General features: G+C 37.6%; 1 protein-coding gene across 1 annotated transcript; it reads right to left on the bottom strand.

Moving 5' to 3' along the window:
- Nucleotides 1-798: 798 nt before the first annotated feature.
- Nucleotides 799-20,496, bottom strand: lad1 (ladinin). Its single transcript, XM_084427884.1, has 14 exons — nt 20,269-20,496; nt 19,062-19,187; nt 18,088-18,379; nt 10,505-10,584; nt 10,155-10,323; nt 8,961-9,047; nt 8,607-8,650; nt 7,196-7,238; nt 7,038-7,081; nt 6,875-6,941; nt 6,553-6,681; nt 6,363-6,455; nt 1,593-1,683; nt 799-1,513 (listed from the first exon to the last, which is right to left on the bottom strand). The coding sequence occupies exons 1-13, from the start codon at nt 20,304-20,306 to the stop codon at nt 1,615-1,617; spliced, it is 1,281 nt and encodes a 426-aa protein (XP_084284010.1). The 5' UTR covers nt 20,307-20,496; the 3' UTR covers nt 799-1,513; nt 1,593-1,614.
- Between the last annotated feature and the right edge of the window lie 883 nt (nt 20,497-21,379).

Below are 21,379 nucleotides of genomic sequence, written 5' to 3'. Positions count from 1 at the left end.
ATCGTCTTGAGCTAGGGAATCAGAAGAAATGGGAATTTTGTTTCTAGCCCTTGTGGTTCAAAAGTTATTAGCATAAACATGAGTGCAAATTTGGACAGCTGGTGGCGCTAGAGGGAATGAGTTGGAGACTCCAAATTTGCTATGGTGACTGTTCAGTCTGCCCTCTATCAGTGTGCCAAATTTCATAACTTTCCCGCAAGCGGTTCTATGGGCTGCCATAGACTCCCAGAGCGGAAGAAAAAGAAGAATTATTTTTGGTACGCCAACAGATACAATAGGTGCCTACGCACATTCTGTGCTTGGCCCCTAATAATAATAATAAGAACGGGAACGAAAACAATAGGTGCCTCCGCACCTTCGGTGCTTGGCCCCTAATAATAATAACAATACAATTATTGCTCACACTTTAGATTAAGGTCCAATTCTCACTATTGACCAACTATTAACTATGCCTTTTCCCTCAATAAACTCCTAATTACTGCTTATTAATAGTTAGAAAGGTAGTTGTTAAGTTTAGGCATTGGTAGGATTAAGGGATGTAGAATAAGGCATTAATATGTGCTTTATAAGTACTAATAAACAACCAATATCCTAGTAATTTGCATGCTAATAAACAACTACTTATAGTGAGAATTGGACCCTAAACTAAAGTGTTACCATTAATAATAATAAAAATAAAATACATTTAAAATGTTCACAAATTCAAATTCTCTCTGGCCTGCATCATTTAAGCATTATTAAGCATAGAACTGCAAATATTTCTATAGCATGTTATTACTGAAAATATGAGACGACATAACCACTGGTATAAAAATTTTATTCATCTACAAGATAACCCTTCCGGGCAGAAAAGATAATTACATGACAGGTCTTTCAGTTTTTTAACAAAGTAAAAAGAAAAGGAAATGTAGGCTTGGTTGAGTTGGAATGGATTGATGTCAGTTAGCAAAGGGCTTGATAGGACACATTTCTCCACTCAGTCATTGAATTACATTTCCATATTGTGACTTAATTGAAACTGCGGCAAGTTGAAACAACAGCAGCGAGAGCATAAAACAGCTTTATTAAACATGAATCATCAAGCTCATATTAGAAAGTTCATTGAAACAGACATTCGTGATATCACAGTTGTACCTTGGACTGTTATGAGTTATGGCAGAGATTACGCCTCTTCCTCCTAATAAAGTACTTATCGACAGCGCATATATCAAGTTTGAGGGAGTGTCTGGCACCAGCACAAAAAAATAGAGCTTGTGATGTTCAATTTCTGTCTATAAAGACACTGTAATTGTTGCACAATCCATCAGTACACACATTCTCAATGATACAACCAGTTATGTAAGCCTTGAATTTACCCAAATAATGTAAATCAGTACTATGCCTTAAAAGTGCTGAGGAATTAACCAACGTAAAGAAGCAGAAGGAAAGGAGTTTATAGACAATCCTTGGTACTGACTGTCTGAAAGAGTCGATCGTGCTTCCTTCAAAATCTGCGGAGACACATTATCAGAACCTGAAATGCAAAAAGAATTACTAGAAATGTTCACAATTATCCTTCTACATGTTTGTTTAGAGACAAACAATCGCCTCACTTTGCCTTCAGCCATGAGAATGTCACTTGTGGTCCTGTTCTTCTCTTTCAAACAGACTTTTCTTAATGGAGATGTTCACATGTCTCAGATCCTGTGCAAGAACGAAAGTGACAAACATATCAGGATATATTATTAGTGTCACGGGTGGTTGCTGGCAGACGTATACGATTCAATTCAACACGCACTGAACATTGACAATACCGGACACTGAACTGAAACAGAACTGAACATATATACAGGTGTTGATGGTGACTGATGAGTGCAGTCTGCAATCTGATTGGGTGAGTCGCCTCAAAATAATGAAAATATATTTTGCATGAGAAATTAACCCTTTTTTTTTTTTTTTGCATTGCATTGCAATGTTATTTTCATGACTTTTGAGCAAACAGATTTGTAAATAATTGCAATAATTCTTTATGTTCCTAAAAATAGGCTTCTTTTTGTTTTATTGTTCTTTTCTTTGTGAAAAATCTAGTTGACTGCAACAAAGACAGCGTCGTAAACAGCAAACTGTTTAAATACTGTTTTAATTGCAGCCTGTTCTCCACCCGAACTTGCACTGTTTACAGTAGATCTTTAGGCGGGATGAAAAAGGTTGTTTGAGGACATGTTTGGCCTTGTGTCGCTATAATGTATAATTATTCCCTAGGTGCAGATCATTCCACATTCATAAGATACATGACACATATTTGTGTGATGACTAACAAGGTCAACTGAGTTTACGAAATTGGCTCAGTGAAAGTGTAATACTGCCACCAAGCCGAAGACTGGAGAAGAACAGTGTTCAGTGACCTAGTGTGGAAGAGGAGCCTTCTGGGAAATCATACATCAAAAATTATTTAATGTTTTTAAAAGAAGTCTCTTCTGCTCACCAAGGCTGCATTTATTTGATAAAAAAAAAATATATATTTCTATTTGAATATATTTTAATTTATTCTGATCAAAGCTGAATTTTCAGCATCATTACTCCAGTCTTCAGTGTCACATGATCCTTCAGAAATCATTCTGATAAAAAACATTCATTATTATTTTCAATGTTGAAAACAGTTGTGTACAATTTTTTTCTCAGAATTATTTGATGAATAGAAAGTTCAAAAGAACAGCATTTATTTCAAATAGAATATTTTTGAACATTATAAATGTCTTTACTGTAACTTTTGATCAATGCTGTTCTTTTGAGCTTTCGATTCATCAAAGAATCCTGAAATAAAAATGTAAAAAACTGTTTTCAACATTGATAATAATCAGAAATGTTTGGTGTGCATCAAATCAGCATATTAGAATGATTACATTAATTAGACAGGAATAAATTACACGTTACTGTATATTACATAGAAAATAACTGTTTTAAATTGTAATAATATTTCACAATATTATTATAATTTTTTTGTATTTTTAATCAAATAAATGCAGCCTTGATGAGCAGAAGAGACTTTTAAAAAAACATTACAAATCTTACCGATCTAAAACTTTTGACCGGTCGTGTACAGTATATATCATTTTTTATTTGTCTTTTTATGATCACCCTTTTTGCCTTCAGAACTGCCTGAATTCTTCATGGCAGACTCAGAGATTCCACAAGATGCTGGAAACATCCCTCAGAGATTTTGGTCCATGTTGTCATGAAAGCATCAGGCAGTTTCTGCAGATTTGTCGGCTGTTATCTCCTGTTCCAGCACATCCCAAAGCTGCTCTATTGGATTCAAATCTGGTGACTGTGGAGGCCATTTGAGTTTAGTAAACTCACTATCATGTTCAAGAAACCAGTTTGAGATGATTTGAGCTTTGTGACGAGTGTGGAAGTATCCATCAGAAGATGATACACTGTGGTCATAAAGGGATGGACATGATCAGCAACTATACTCAGGTCGGCTGTGTTTAACTCTTTCCCCGCCAGCGTTTTTGAAACGCATCTGCTCTCATATGCTATTGTTTGTTCCTGCTTCTTCTTCGCATGTGTTTTGATCAGGAGATTCTGTACTCTTTCAGAAGATGTGTAATAGCGCCCCCTACCGTCTAACAGTGGAAATAGTCAGTGGCGGATTTAGCAAATTGGGGGCCCAAGGCGAAGGTATGTATGGGCCCCCCATCCGATCTTTAAAGGTGCAATGTGTCATATTATGAGGATCTATTGACGGACATGCAATATAAGATCCATAACTATGTTTTCAGTGGTGTATAAAGACCTGAACCGTTATGTTCTTATTACCTTAGAATGAGTCATTTATATCTACACAACCGCGGGAACCCCCTTCTATGAAGATCGACATATTGTGACATCTAAAAATCACACACTGCTCCTTTAAAAGAGAGCAAAATCTTTTTTTTACAGACTGAATGGTGAATAGGCAGGTAAAGGTTGGAGAGGAGAAATAAAACTTCCCCTTTAAACCTTGCATACACTTATTCACTCCTAAACAGAAACGTTACAATGTTTACATGGTACAATTTCTGGTAAGCTCTGTTTTTTTTTTTTTTTTTTTGCTTGACAAATTTCACCATTTCGATTCAATTCTTGTGATTTGATTCAATATTGACTCATTTGTATACATATTAGGTACACAAGATAGGAGTTAATTTTTCTCAAGAAAAAAAAAAACTCACATAATGCTGCATGTGAACATACAGACAGCCATATCAGCTGGTATTATTTAAGGTTAAAAATAACTAAAATTAAACATAATGCGTTTTTATTATAATTAAATTATAAGTAAACAATATACTAAATAAATAATATAGTACACATATTTAGCTAAATACTCTTTATATCTTATTTTTCTAGTCAACTAACATGCTACCTATATTATGGTAAGTAAATGGCTTTCCTGAGGTAATGTTAGGTTAAACGTTATGTGACGATTGTTCTCTGGTCAGCTTACCTCTTTCCGCGGTTGAAAAACACTGATTGGTCGATATTATGAATAAGGAATGTACATTTTGGTAAGTTATTACCGAAGATGATCAGTTCACGTGCCTCTAGGGATCTGTCACGTCACATTACAAGCTCCAAACGGTATTTATTGTTTGAATTTTTTAATAGAATTGACAGAATCTGAGAGCTGAGATTTTTCATATCATAAGTAACCTAATTTAAACTGCTCTGTTTTGTCTGTCGGTCTCTATGTCCTCTTTGCTTCACGATTTTTCTGTGCGTTGGACGTTTGTTGTTTCTACCCATAAAAAAGTTTGTCATCTTTGGCAGTTTTCCCAAATACTTACAGTATCTGAGTCTTTTTTTCTTTTATTTGAGACACTTGGGTAACTTCGTTAGCGTTGTTGTCATTGTCAGCGGGCATCACAAAAAAAGTTTGTTACCTTATTCTGCAATTTTTCCTCCTTTTTTCAGCACCGCTTGGGTAGCTTCGCTTCGTTTTTACTCTGTACTCTGTACACTCTGTCAATCACTTCTTTTTCGTTTTTTGTCGCAATACAGCCTTGTCACTTTCGCAGATGCGTGAGATAATGGAATAGTCCAATGTAGTGAGGTGGGGGGCCCCCTCCTTTCTGCGACTAATGATTTGATGCCATTTTTCGCAAATGGAGATTTAGAAATATAATTTGCGAAAAGTAAAAAAAAAAAAAAAAACGTAAGCATAAGTTAATGGGGCATTTTGGGGGCCCCTAGGTAGCTTGGGGCCCAAGGCAATTGCCGACCTTTGCCTAATGGTAAAGTCCGCCCCTGGAAATAGTTTAGAAAATAGCCAAGAAAATATCCCACACACCATTACACCAGCAGCAGAAGCCTGAACCGCTGATACAAGGCACGATGAATCCATGCTTTCATGCCAAACTCTGACCTGACCAGCTGAATATCACAGCAGAACTCGAGACTCATCAGACCAGGAAACATTTTTCTAATCTTCTATTGGTGAGCCTGTGTGAATTGTAGCCTCAGTTTGCTGTTCTCATCTGACAGGAGTGTCACCGGTGTGTCTTCTTCTGCTGTAGCTCTTCTGCTTCAAGCTTTGACGTGTTCAGAGATGCTCTTCTGCAGACCTCGGTTGTAACAAGTTTTTGAGTTACTGTTGTCTTTCCATTAGCTGAACCTGTCTGGTCATTCTCCTCTGATATCTGGCATCAACAAGGCATTTTCACCCACAGAACCGCCGCTCACTGGATATTTTCTCTTTGCAGACCATTCTCTGTAAACCCTAGAGATGGTTGTGTGTGAAAATCCCAGTAGATCAAGAGTTTCTGAAATACTCAGACGAGCCCGTCTGGCACCAACAACCAGGCCACATTCAAAGTCACTTAAATCACCTTTCTTTCTCATTCTGATGCTCAGTTTGAACTTCAGCAGATCTTCTTGACCATGTCTACATGCCTAAATGCAGTTGTGATTGGCTGATTAGAAATATTTGCATTAACAAGCAGTTGAACAGGTATGACTGTATATAAAACAGCACAACTGTTTTCAACATTGATAATAATGAAACATTTCTTGACCATCAGATCATCATATTAGAATGATTTTTGAAGGATCATGTGACTGAAGACTGGAGTAATGATGCTGAAAATTCAACTTTGATCACAGGAATAAATTACATTGTAAAATATATTCAAATAGAAGACAGTTATTTTAAATTGTAATAATATTTCACAATATTACTGTTTTTACTGTATTTTTGATCCAATAAATGCAGGTTCGATGAGCATAAGAGAGTTAATATTACCGACCCCAAACTTTTGAATGGTGTAAATAAAAAATAGTGATGCTTTTCAGCTTAAACAAAATGTAAGCTCATTTCTCCTCCATAACACAGCACTTACCGAAGGACTATGAGATGATGACACAGTAAATGATTGCTTCTGAACCCAGCGATTAATTCGATCAGAGATTCCTGAAGAAAAATTGCGCAATTCCTGAAACAAAGTAAATGATATTAACAAATGACTGATTGATCAGTTAAGATGAGCTTAAATATGTTAGGTTTTTTTCTGACAGTGAAATGGTCATCACCTGTTTGGAGAGCACATGGCTTTTATCTGATCCCTCCTGTTCTTTCTCAAACAGCTCCCTCTTCCTTTGCACCTCGTCCACTAATCCCACAGTCTTAGGAACTGTTGGCGATTTGGATATTTCCCATTTCTGAAAGTTGGAAAGAGCAACAAAATCAAAATCCATTCCTTAAACGTGATTTCTTTGTCTTCATTCATCGATATCTGGCACTGTTCGCAAAAAAAGGCCTGAAACTCTTTGAACAACTGGTCAATGAAATGAAAAGTGTGGAAAAGTGGCAACTGTTTTGTAATTTCAGATGATGCTGTGATGAGATTCAGACCTGTGAGGCTTGAGCCAGTCGTTCCATTTTCTCCTGAATGGTGCGAGATGACAATCTTTGTCGGGAGCTTTTGAAACAGCACAGACAGCATTTCATTCATCACACCCTTATTTTACTGCAGCTACAACACAGACTATAAATGTAGTAATACAGACGCACTCACTTCCTCTGAAATGGGGTCTGCTGTTCCTCCTCTTGGTTGGAGCTCTGTGGGCCAGAAACATCCAGAATAAGCTTATATGGGATTGAGTCTGGACTGAAGATGTGTTTGTGTGACTATATACAGTAGCTTTACAGTAAATGTGTCTTTGATAGCTTTACCTTATTGGACTCAATGGTCTTTGCTGCTATCCGCACACTGGCACTGTGGATCAGATTGAAGGGGAAGGGGAAGGGAAAAGAGGGGAAGTCAGTGCAGATTTGTGTCACTCGTGACCGTAGAAGCCTAATTCAAATACTTATGAACTAATGTTAACATATATCATTTATTTTAAAAAGCTACCGTATTCAGAAAGTAATATTTTCTGAAGGTCATTACTAGTACATAAAATGCAGTTTTTTTTTTAATAAGCAGGTAAAGCACTCTAAAGTTCAGATAATTGCATTTAATCATTGTTTTTAATGCATGAATTAAATCACATTTAATCACAGTCTGTACATGTATATAATGAGTTAGCATGTTCTTCAAATACAAACAGAAACCTGTGAAGTGGAACGTGACATAATTACATGCCAACATCTGTACATTTCTATATTTGTTTGGTCAAAGTAAATCTTCATACCGTTAAAATACCTTGCGTATAAACAATAGGAACATGTATGTGTCACTCAAACACCATAAAATACTATGTTTCCAAACTTTAGACATGCACTGTACATTAATACATTTCCCTTTTGCAATTAAGTGTCAGAAAACATTACATTCAGTTCACACTCAAGAATATTCTTTGTTCATGGTACAAATTTGTATTCTAGTTAGTTTCTTAAAAAATTTAGCTATACCCTTGTGAAAAAAGAAGTAAATTTGAGCAAACTTTTAAAGGAAATAATATACTTTAAAAATAATATATTCATTAAATGCAAATTAAATATAACGTTTTTGGACACTTAATTATATGGATAACACGTTACGGTTCATTATTTAACATTAGTTAAATGCCTATAGCATTTACTAATCTTAGTTAATATTAAATTAATATGTTATTAAAATCAAAGGTTGAATTTGTTAGTTAATGCACTGTGAACTAACATATACAAACAATGAACAGCTGGATTTTTATTGACTAACATTAACAAAGAAACTTATGTCATGTATTGAAAAACATTTAACACAATTGTAATGCTGAAGTTGCAGTTTAGTACATTTAAATGTAATATCAAATAACAGACTACAGTTAAAATTAAAATCAAGTACTTTGACATGTGCTTTAGTATGTTAGTCAACACATCAAAATAAGTGTACTTCTTTAAAGCACGACAAAATAATATTAAAACAATGATTTAAATGTACTTAAAAGTAAAACTTTTAATTTGTCATTATTATTAAGTGACTTAACAGTCAAGTGGCCTTTTATTTCATTAATATTACAATATATTATCTGCAAGTACAGTTTATTTTTTCAAATATACTGTTAAAATTTGAGATACACTACAAGTGCAAGGGAAACTTGCACATTTCCAAAGCCAAATGCACATTTCAATCAATCTCAGTGTGTGTTGCTCAGTACAGTACCTTCTCTGTAACGGCATGTTGTCTTCCTCCTTCTTCTTCATCATCTGAAACAGATTATGACAGTGAGGCGCAAAGCAGTACTGTCTTATCTGCTCTTTCAGTTAGTCAAATATTTAACAAATTAGTCCTCCCTCACAGCACATGGCATAAATAATGAAAAGCAGGTGTATGAATGTCCTCGCTGTAATTATGAAGTACATGACGTAGCACTTAAAGTTTATTATTGACACAAGGAAATTTGACAGGCTTGCTATCCTTTCCATATGCAATGCAAATGTTGACACTGTGTGACATATATTTACTCTCATGCTAAATTATCTCGGATGTATTTATATAGTAAAATGAGAGCTTTACCCTGAAGGACACCGTTCTGGAGCTCTGCCGTGTGAACGCAGGTTTCGCAGCTGGTTCGAAATTGCTCGGTGACCCATTTTCATGTCTCTGTGCATACATGCAAACAAAATGAGCTAGTAAGAGAATGCGTAATGTTTTACACAAATATCATCAATAAAAAAAATGATAAATAATCTCTAGAATTGGCCTAAATTATTCTGCAGTTAATTCAGCTGAATGTGGTTGTAAACCCTGTAAATAATAAATAGAAGAGAAATGACAACTCGGTGCCCTTATTGTGTTCTTATTACAGAAATAATACACTTTAAAAAGAATATACTTATGAATGTGATGTTTACAGACACTTAATTACATGTTATAACAATTAAATAAAAAATAATTATATTAAAATGTATATTAAATGCAATTAGAGCACTTTTTCGACTCACTTATGTACTGTACATCTTTATATGTAATTTCATTTCATACTATTGTTCTTATAAAATATACACTAATGCTATATTTAAATATATTTGTAATTACACATTTGTAATAAAGTTGCAATTTAGTACATTTAAAATATATTTCATTTAAATGTGATATTGAATAACACACTATATTCAATTATAAATTAATAATTAATTAGTCAACACATCAAAATAATTACATTTTTAAAGCATGACAAAAATATTAAACCTATGATTTAAAAATGTGCTTTAAAGTAAAACTTTTAATTTGACATTATTACAAAGTGTCATGAAAGTAAATGATCTTTAAATGCATTTAAATTGCCTTTTATGTCATTAATATTATGTTATCTGCAAGTGCAGGTTTTAAAAAATATATAAATTTAAGATAAATGTATAGATTTATAGACATAGTGCACTTCTTTTTCACAAGGATGAGTGTTTCCTTGTTGATCCCCTTGCTCATTTATCATATCTGTGAAAATCTGCTGCTTCTGTTGGCCACAGGTGCATTACAGCCATTACAGTAAGTGCCATAGCGTCAGCGTTCCTCAAGAGGGAGCCCTGATATCATTCTACTTCAGATGTACCATGGTAATACTATGCTATTCTTTGAAGTTCCATATAAATGCCATTGGTATCATGGTGTGACTATCATTGCACCATGGTATCATCACAGTATGTTTTGCAGGGAAACGATACTAAACAAAACAGCTGTGCTGTCTGTGGGAGTCTGTGTTTGTCTCACCGCTGTGTCTCCGCTGGATGCGGGGCTCACAGAGCCTGAGTGGGCAGGGCTGTGTGGTGGCTCCGCCCCTGGAGACTGAGGGGGCGGAGACCTGGGGCTCAGAGGAGAAACCAGTCTGCTGGTTGCTGAGGGTGATGAGGGACTCTTATCAAAGGACATGGAGAGAGAGCTGATCAAAGAGAACAGAATCATCAATTTGAGCAGGGCTTTCATGATGGCAATCAGCACAACTACAAACATTAATGTCATCAGTGACAGAAATGATAAAAGAGCTGGGTTTACATGACAGTGAGTCCAACCAACATCTCACGCCAATTCAAATAAGTATAACATAAAAGAAATGTAAGTACCTCACAAACTTTCGGGATGCTTTTGAGGGAGCTTGGGAGTTTTTTGATGCTGCATCTTGGTTCGTGTCTCCATTTTCTCGCTGCAAAAAGACAAAAATGCAATTGAGTATGTAACCGAAAATGATGCGATGGAAGAATTGTGTTAATATTGTGTCGCCACACCACGCTAGATATTGTGCAGGATTACTTTGTGCTGGGAATGTATCAAGATGAAGAAGAATTTGTTATTGAGTGGTGTTGTTAGGCACACGTGTATTTGCAATTATTGTGCAGCATCACATCATTTGTCTCATTATGTGAGTTTATAACTTAAAGGAGAACTTGGTAACTTTTTTAACGTAATAAAACTGTCTAGAAATCATTTGGATGGTTAAACAACCTGTTCTGGTGATATTGGTGACTTTCCCCGCTCCCCCCAGCGTTCCCAGGCGGAAAACCAACCTTGCAACTTGGGGACTACCGTCCCGGCAAGATAGAAATTGGAAGTCTCGTGAGAAGCGAGAACGAGAATGAGAACGAGCGCGAAACACAAATTGCTTTACGGCAATTCGACATAAACAAACACGCATGTATGATGTATTACCAGATTACCCACCTCGGTAGACATAGCTCCACACGATACAATTGGCTTGCTCCGATCAAAACAAACGCACATGAGCAGTGGTAGAGAGGGGGAGGAGGCCGCCGCAAGTGAGTTTTTTACGACCGTGTTGTGAAATATACGCCCTCCCACAGCTGTAGGGGGAGCTTGTGGGGAAAACATGTGACAACAAAAGGGAAAATCAGCGAAGAAGTGACTAGAGTTCGCTAGAGTTACCGAGTTCTCCTTTAAGTGTGATCTTATACACATATCTTATAACTTGGCTGTTATAACAGGAAGCTATTTTTGCACTGTTGCCAGATGTATCATTGTATCAATGTGATCTTATCTTTTGGTTTGCATCCATCAAATTCCACATAAAAAAAAAAATTATGTAAATTAAATTAAGATTAAGTAATTACCAATTGTGTTTTGTACAAAACTTTCATTTGTACAATTGTGCAGTTTGTTGATTGGATAAAGCAAACATCATTAGATTGTTAGATATATAAATCACTTTTACTGTAAATTTCCAACAAAAATGACTATATTCTGATAAATACACTACCGTTCAAATGTTTTGGGTCAGTACGATTTTTATATTTCTCAAAGAAGCCTTTTATGTTAATCAAGGCTGCATTCATTTGATCAAAAATACAGTAAAAACTGTAATATTGTGAAATAACATTACATTTTAAAATAACTATTTTTGTATTGTAATATAGTCAAGTCCAGTCATTACTCCAGTCTTCAGTGTCACATGATCCTTCAGAAATCATTCTAATATGCTGATTTGATGCTCAAGAAACATTTCTTATTAATATCAATGTTGAAAGCAGTTTTGCTGCTTCATGTTTTTGTGGAAACCGTGAAACTTTTGCTCAGGATTCTTTGATGAATAAAAGTATCAAAAGAACAGCATTTGAAATAAAAATATCTCTATCTGTGTACTGTGAGCTTTTGGATATACTGTCAACCTTAAATTTAAAATGTGAAGTGAATTGACAACCAATTACTGAGAATATCTCTTACTTTCACATTCAAGCACATTTGTATTGAGATCACTGAAATCTTTACAACTATTGGTTAAAATTGCTATTTTTGGGTAGATGCTGTTAGCATTGCTTTATACTAACATAAGAAGATAAATCAAGCTAGAATTCATAATTCACAGTGAAAGACTGCGGTTTCATTAAAATGAACGTCTTTTAATTCAAACTTCTGTAGCACTTTACTTACATGTACCAAGTACTGTTAATATAAGGTAACTACGTGGGCTAAGGTTACGTTTAGGGTAGTTTCAGAGTTAGTAACTAGTTATTAGCCAGTTTTTGTATTTACTACAATAAGTATATAGTATGAACAGGACTGTAAACTATAGTGCTACTACTGAAACTTCAATAGTCCTTGAGCATTACATGTTGTTGGCTGAGAACTCATTTTTGTTTTTAAATCTCTCACAGCACACTTCAGAAGTGGGTCAAATGACTTCATGTTCTCTCATGTCTTGGTCATGTAGGTGTGTGTAAGGGAAACTGGGCCTCCCACAGCTCTTTCTGTTAATCCTGTAGATGATTAAGTACACACTCCACAGGTGGTATAACAGGAGACAGCTTCAAAGCAAGCAGATGACCTCTGACCCCTAGCCACATGATGAAACCTGTCAGATGTACACTGTGTGGAAGTGACAACTTACAAACTCTGAGTGGATAGCGGAGACAGGGTTTTTATTATTTTATTATTAATCCATTGCAAAACAAGTTCATTTGAACTTTTCTGTGAATGACAAACATAATGAGACGTTGATGTCTCGTTGACTTCCATCAGCTTGATACAACATGACTATTTCATTGCCACTGGCCTACTATATATAGAACCTAATGAGTAGTGCTACAATGTCATTTGCAACATTAATATTCCCCTGCTGTGAGAACTGATGCATAACCCTATCAAAAAAACAAGATCCCAATTCAGGTTGCAAGCCTTTGCAAAGAATATGCTATGCCAAAACATTCTAAGCTTTTAGTTGGTTTATTTAAAGAAGTTATTCATAATTGCTGCCAGCTAATGGCAAAGTATTTGTTCTACCAACAAACACCAAACCGTACGAAGCCCAGTGGTAATAGTGATAGATAGAGTCCATCAACTAAATTCAGAATTTTTGGCTGAATTTTGACAGAATATCTTACATCAGACTCTACGTGTGATGTAAGGATATATTCTGTCAAAATTCAGCCAAGAATTCTGTCATCATTTACTCATCCCCATGTTGTTCCAAACCTGTTTTTGGTTAATCTTCAAAATACATATCCAGATATTTGCTTTTATTTTTTTGTCCATCCATTGAAAGTCCAGATAACCAGGAGTTCATAACGTCTCGGTTACGTATGTAACCCTAGTTCCCTGAAGAGTGACCGAGACGCTGTGTCAAAACAGTGTGGGAACGCCTCTGCGTGATTGCATCATGAAGCACATATGAAACCAGTCCAATGGCGTGACGGAACGTCATGTGACGTCATCGACCAGGAAACCATAAAGCACACCTGAACCAAACAGCGTCAGCTTGATAAGCTGAAGCAAGTCGATCACGGGCATGCCAGGAGTATGGCAGGGTGACGCAGCGTCTCGTTCCCTCTTCAGGGAACTAGGGTTACATACGTAAGAGCGAGTGTCCGTCTGTGTGAAATCAATGTGCACATCTAGGTGAAAGCACCTGCACCCCTGGATTGGTGCAGCCATACTCCTAGAGGAGTGGGCCCGTACAGCCAAAGGTGAAGGCTGACTGGCCGACTCATAAGCAAGTGAGATGGCCTCGGCCACCCACTTGCTCATCCTCTGCTTAGATGCTGGGAACCCCTTTGTGGGTACCCCAAAGCAAACAAACAGTGTTCAGACTTTCTCCACAGTTCTGTGGACGTAAGCATCTAAGGCCTTAACCGGGCAGAGCAGATAAAGTTTATCTAGGTCTGACGTCCGGAGGAGGGTAGAAGGCCTGCAGTACTCAAGGTCTTACAGTATTAGTAGGAACTTTAGGAACATAACCTGGTCTTAGGGTGAAGAAAACCCCTTACCATACTAGGAGCAAATTCCATGCACGAGGGAGACACCGAAAGTGTTTGAATGTCTCCAATTGTCTTGAGAGACGAAATAGCGAGGAGAAAGACATTCTTTAGAGAGATATTTTCTGAAACTTCCTCAATGGGCTTGCATGGAGCTAGGGAGAGGCCTTCTAGTACAACAGCCAAGTCCCATGTCGGCACCCTCGTGCGGACTGCTGGCCTCAGCCTCAAAGTGCCACAAAAGAAAACAAGTTATTAGTAGGTGTCTCTCCAAAGATACTCCACTCAAAGGGACGTGGTAAGCAGCTAGTGCCGCCACGTACAGTGTGAAGGGGGATAACCCTGTGGAGAGGTGCTCCTGCAGGAACTCCAGCACTGCACCCACTGGGCAGTTAACTGGGTCCAGCTGGTGCTCTCCACACCAGGAAGTGAAAGGTCTCCACTTCAAGGCATACAGTTTCCTTGTGGACGGAGCTCTGGAGTGGAGAATGGTCTCAACAACCTCAGTTGAGAGACCAGAACTTATGAGCTAGGCCCCCTCAGAGGCCAAGCCCACAGTTTCCACAGTTCTGGGCGGGGGTGAAGGATCAACCCACTCACCTGAGAGAGTAGGTCCCTCCTGATCGGAATCTCCAGAGGAGAGCCGTTGAGGAAAGACACTAAGTCTACAAACATATTCGGGGTGGCCAGAACGGGGCTACTAGCAGTAGACTGACCCCATCCTGGCGAGCCCTTCCCAGAACTCCTGGGAGCAGAATATTCGGGGGAAATCAGGTCTCAGGTCCACAAAATGCGGTCTCACAATGCTGTCTCAGGTCCATAAAAAACTGCTCTTTGTCTCAGCCTAGATCACGGTTAAAGGCAAGAGGTGATCGTGCATTTGCAATAGTGGGGCCTAGGCTATGGAACAGTCTCCCCTTATCTGTGAAAACGTCAAATTCTGTTAATGAGTTTAAATCTAAATTGAAATCTTATTTTTTTACTTTGGCTTTTTAAACTTTGTATGTTAACTTTGCTGATTTTATTTTGTACCGTTTCCTTTTATTTTTTGTTTGTGTCCTTTCATTGTTTTATCTACTTTGTACAGCACTATGGTTCAACTGCTGTTGTGTTTATCTGTGCTTAATAAATAAAAATACAAATACAAATGCGTAAACATGTGACCTCGGCCATTTGTGCCCCATGGCATCCAACCCCAGAGGGGCTGGATGGCTGATTGAGAACCACAGTGACAATGTGTGGTCTCTTGGGATGTGAACAGGTCGGCCTCGGCTCGACCGAAGTTCTCCCAAAGGAGCTCCACCACCTTGGGGTGGAGTCTCCACTCCCCAGGCCTTGGCCCCTGCCTCGACAGGATGTCTGCCCCCTGATTTAAGTACTCTGGGATATATATCATTCTTAACGAAAGTAGCTTCCCCTGGGCCAACAGGAGGATCTGGTGAGCCAGCTTGTATAAGGGACGCGATTGCAGACCCCCCTGATGGTTTATATAGGAGACCACCGATGTGTTGTCTGACCGAACAAGCACATGATGGCCCCTCAGGTCTGGGAGGAAGTGTTTCAGAGCCTTGAACACCGCCAACATTTCTATACAGTTGATATACCATGAGAGATGATGGTCCTGCCACAGACCTTGGGCTGAAACTGTCAGCCCACACTGAAACTGTCAGCCCACATTGACGTGCATGCACCGCCCCCAAACAAACACTTTAACATAATGTAATGTAGTGAGGGCAGGGAGGGACACACGATTCAAAAGGCTGTTTGCTTCACTTGAAGTGGCAAGTCTGTTTCGATAACTACAACATTCAGCTCCTCAGAACTGGATAATTGCAGTACCGGTGCCTCATTCGGGGTGGAAGTAACGTGCTTCCGACCCCGAGATGAGACACTGGACCTGGGCAGGTGAAGGCAGAGAAAGGGCGAAGCCCATCTCTAACCCCTCTGCCAGATCCATTTGCAAAGCCCATGACTTGAGCCGCTGCTTTGCCACAGCAGAAGCGGGACGTGAGGAACACGAGCCGAGTCGCCCTCCTCAAAGAGCGATCGGCGGGAGCACAGCATTCTCTACTGTCTCACAACAATGCTCATACTCAGCCCCTTCGAGGGCTGACTGAACGTGCTGCGCTCCTAAACGAACAACACACAATACATGTGCATCCCCACCCGTGATGTAGATTGGGTAGGGATGAACACACTATTGAAATGTTGTTCGCTCACCATTATAAAGCTTTTTTTATATATATATATTTATGGGAGAAAACTCCTGCCTAGCAAATTCTAAGACAGACTAAAACATCAGGGACATAGATTCACATAGAGCGCTTGCTGAAGACACAGAAGCTGACGCTGTTTGGTTCAGGTGTGCTTTATAGTTTCCTGGTCGATGACGTCACATGACGTTCCGTCACGCGATTGGACTGGTTTCATACGTGCTTCATGACGCAATCACGCAGAGGCGTTCCCACAGCATTTCGAAGCAGCTCGAGTTCCATTGAAAGGGAAAGGCATAGTAAAAATAATTAATTGAGTGGTTTAACCCAAGTCTTGTGAAGAGATTTGTAAATATCTTAACTCTTTCCCTGCCATTGAAGGAATTTTCCGTCATTTATGACAACGCTTCCCCTCCATTGACAGTATTTTCCGGCAATCTGTGTTTTCACTGTAATACTGTTGGGGGGCGCTATTGTGCATCTTCTGAAAGAGTACAGAATCTATGGATCCAAAAACAAGTGAAGAAGAAGCAGAAACGGAAACAGAAGCATTGCTAACGCACATGTAAGCTAGCGTGATTATTAAACAGCACTTAAATTAAAACCACCTTTCTTTACTGAATGAAATGTCGACAGAGGATGAGGTTTAAGACTGTGAAGCTTTGATTTACTCGATCTACTTCATTTATGTTTTGATTATCGTTCTGAATCCATTACGGAAGTAGTGTTTGACAAAACATGGTTTTCTTAGCTTTTTTTTGTTTAAAATGTTGCTTTTTTTAATGAAACTTACCCATATTCAAGTGTTGATAAAAAGAATGCGTGAAGCTAGAATATTTTTTTTAAAGAAGAGGTTCTGTTCTTTCTTTTGATACCCAGACAGCAACATAGTGTCGGCTCAGATCCGGCCCACATCTGGTACGTGTGGCATCCACGTGTACCAGATCTGGGCTGGCTCTGGGCCGACACTATGTTGCTCTCTGGGTATATTGTATGTTCAAATATTTATACAACAAAATATTCTGGGGGCCATGAAGGTTTTGTGAAAATGATCGAAAATGCTGGTCCTAGCTATTTTTGGGGGAAAAATGGATATATAAGGTAGCCTAATTTTGATTGTACTTCAGAAGAATGAATTCCAAACCTGGAAATGTCATACCAATTTATAAAATCCTAGCACTCCAAGGGAACTTTTTTTTTAATTATGTTCTGAATATTTTATCAGGTAGAAATTGTAAAAAATATTTGTATGAATTCAAATTAGTATCCAAACGTCACTTCAGCAGGTGCTCGATCAAAAGAAAACTGTAAAAATAGCATATTAGACTATAATAAGTTGAAATTTATACAAATATCAACAACTTTTTCACGTTGATATAAAGGTTGTTGATGTTTGTTGTTTTCTTTGCCTGACGAAGACCGGATGTGGTTGAAACAATGTGATTTGTTAAACTTCTTTGGAGGCAGAAATAGCAGTGTGCCTGTTCTTTTACATTTCAAAAAAATATTTGTAAATCTATAAACAGTAAATCATGATCAACTGGAAAAGTCATGTAAATTCATTGGTTTAAAAGACTGGGAACCTTGAATAACATTCAGCTCTTAAAACATCTGGAATTCTGAAGTTTAATTCACAGAAACTAGGAGTGTCTGGCTTTCGAATTTTGTTGTGGACAATTGGGGACCTTAGAATCAAAAAGGTTGAGAATCACTTCTCTAGTGTTTTCCTACCTTCTCCTGTGTCTCTGTGTCTCTGGTGTTGGTGGGAGGTTCTGGTGACATGAAGGTCTCCACGAGATGCTGGATGTTCTTGGTGAGTTCCTCATCCTCCTTTTCCCCCAGCAGCTCCACATGGGGCTCTGCGTCCAGGCTGCCCCCCTCCTCTTCCTCCTTATTCTTCCTCAGCGTTTCAACGTGCCTCATCCTCCGGCGTTCATCACGGACTCGCAACATCTCCACAAAGTCCATCTGCAGCTGGACCATACCGCCACCGGAGTCGCCATCATCAGCAGGCCCGCTAACACTGGAAACATTACGTAAGTGTGTGTTTATATAATGTCATTTTGGCTTTTTCACATTTATTTCCATGCATTCGTACTGGGTTTAAGATTAAGAGGTTAAGGCATTCAATACAATTAAGCGCACTTCTTTTTCACAAGGGGATGCAGACATGTCTAAACACAGCATTATTAAATTTACATGATCTTCTTGTTCCACTCCATGGGGGGCAGAATTTGTCTTTGTACTTTGATAGATTCATCACTCTTTTAAGCCACTGGGAGAGATTCTGGTACATGAGAATATACTTGTAAACGTGTTTATCAGACAAGACTTTTATTTTGGGCAATCTGCTTTTCTACATAAACATGGACAGTGTTCATGTATGGTATTATGAGACCAAATTACAACATTACATGTAGATCATATTCATGTTCAAATTTATGATACCATAAACCTTTATCTATAGTTTTCTAAAAGCGCTCATCCCGGTGTTCTGTAAGGTCAATTGCTTCATGCAAATATTTAACATAAAATTTGCATTTAGTTTGATATACTGTATATCAGAGTCTTATCAGTTTAAAGCTGATTACAGTTCTTAAGAAAGTTGAAGTGGACACACAGTAGAACGCATTAATGCACTGCAAATGAAAGTTGCCTAAAGTTGTGTTTTCGGTGTAATTTCGGTCCTTTTATTGTTCTCGCACCTACTGGTTTGTGGTTCAGTCTCTCCAGTGGGACTTTCATCCGTGTCTGTTGTAGACTCCCTGGTCTTCCTCCTCTTCTCTCTCTCCACCTCTTCGTCATCCTCCACAGTCCACTGTCGAGCCAGCCTGAAGATCAAACACAGCACACATTTAACAGGCATTAATATTAAACATAGAATTATTATATTCTAGCACTAACCATTCAGACTTTCCCTACATATCTAAACATACATGATTTTTCATTCCACTTTTCTGTGACTATTGATGCTGATGACAGACAGACAGACATACAGACAGATGATAGATAGATAGATAGATAGCCTAGATAGATAGCCTAGATAGATAGATAGATAGATAGATAGATAGATAGATAGATAGATAGATAGATAGATAGATAGATAGATAGATAGATAGATAGATAGATTTTTATAATAAAAAATAAAAAATCAAACTTTTCATCTGACTTATTTAAAACTCTATTCAGGCAAACTGAACAAATTGGAAATGACGTTCTGAGCTACTGACGACTGAAATCCATCCGGCAGTCTTTTTGAAAATATGAGAAAGATGCAATACGATCAAAGGTCATGATGATATATCCCAGAGGTGGACTATTGTGTTTCAGTTTGAAAACAGTGTTTCATTGTGCAATAACAGGTTTTTCAAGCTCTGATTTGGTTCAAAGATACTCACTGCATTTAGTCTGAAAGCATGACATTACTCTGGATATGAATGCATTACTAGCTGTCAAAATAAACACAACCTGCATCATCACCAACTTCAAGTCCATGTCCAGTCTAGACTAATACTTTCAGTTTTTATTTTAGTCATAAAGTTGTCAGCCAACATGCACATGACTTGCTACATATCAAGATGACTCTAAGTGTATATTACATTGGAAGTGCTTTACCGTGGGTGCTACAGTAGCCAACTATATTTCTGGGAAAGGAAACTCGGTGTGTTTATTCTTTTACAAGTTACTATTCTTCCGTTTCGGTGGGGTTTTCATTATTATTTTTTTCTTAAAAATGAAAAAAAAAACCATAGTAAATAATTGCATTACAGTGATAGTTATGATAGTTGTAAGTTAAACATCCATGGACACCTGCTTCTGCAACCTGTACAGACACATTTTTTTTTGGAAACCGCAAAACCACTAACCGGACCAAACCAAATTAACGCTTAATATATATTTAAATCTACTTACGTTGACAAAGCAGACCAGTTTTTCCTGCTAATGGACATTATTTTTGTTTGTCGGTAGGAGAGAGGTGTGTGAAGTCCTGCGCTCTTCTGTCTGACTGTGTGTGTGTCACCTTTACCCCGCACCTTCACGAGAGCCGCGTCACATGACCACCTTCATCACCTCCCGCCGAGCCTTCACATCATACATGTTCACTTCACTGTTAATACATTATTATTGAATCACTTCCGTATTTTTATCAGCTCGGGTATCATGTTTATGCCAGTGAACGGCTGTATGGGTGTGTGGACGACGCAGGAACACATACACGATAATCACGACGACGCAAGAACGCTCCCTTTATTATAAATCGCTGGTCAGCAAGCGTAAAAAAAGCTATATAGTTACTTAAGAAATAAACCTCAAAATATTGTTTTAGTGAAATGTCAAAAAGCTCAAATAAATTGACAAAAATATATCAGAAACATTTTTTATATTATAATATATTATGAAATTATGAAAATTTGCCTTAAATATTTTAGAATATTTAGAAATGCAACAACAACAAATAATAATAATAATACATTTAAATCATTAAATGATTAATAAATATTTTTGGGGGAATATTGCAGTATTTATCATAAATATGTTTTCCGTGCACAAGATCATCATCATTATGAAATCGCATTTAAAATAATAATTATTGTTAATTATCATTTTAATAATAGCCTAATAAAATAATATTAATAATAATAATAATCATAATAATGAGGCCGGGGCAACCTGTCACTCACATGGGATCGAGCAATAGCAAACCACAACCATCCAATCAATTCCCCTTGGACAAAATCAAGCTCCGCCCTGACTTTACCTTATATATATTATATATATAGCCTATATATCTTTTTTTTTTTTTTTTTTTTTTGTCATATGGAATTATAAAAAGTCTGTCATTGTAAGTGAGTGAGTAAAGAATATTCCTGTTATTATAAATGACATCAATCACAAACGTCTACTTTTTGCATGGGAACACTTTATTTTATGCTGTGTTGACTCAGTACTGAAGCAATAGTTTTGTTGCATTGCATCAGTTAGCAGTGTAGATGTGGTGACATGTTTTCAAAAGGATATAAGC

This window comes from Rutilus rutilus (assembly GCF_951802725.1).
Source record: "Rutilus rutilus genome assembly, chromosome: 13".
Classification (NCBI taxonomy): domain Eukaryota; kingdom Metazoa; phylum Chordata; class Actinopteri; order Cypriniformes; family Leuciscidae; genus Rutilus; species Rutilus rutilus.
This window is presented reverse-complemented; position numbering and strand designations above follow the sequence as displayed.

What these genes read in the sequence shown, in the direction of transcription:
- lad1 (XM_084427884.1), bottom strand. Translation starts at nt 20,306, where the DNA reads ATGTCCATTAGCAGGAAAAACTGGTCTGCTTTGTCAAC. An exon ending in ACTGAACCACAAACCAGTAG is followed by an intron (nt 18,380 to 19,061) that starts GTGCGAGAACAA and finishes TAATGTTTCCAG; the next exon opens with TGTTAGCGGGCCTGCTGATG. An exon ending in CCAGAACGGTGTCCTTCAGG is followed by an intron (nt 8,651 to 8,960) that starts GTAAAGCTCTCA and finishes AATCTGTTTCAG; the next exon opens with ATGATGAAGAAGAAGGAGGA.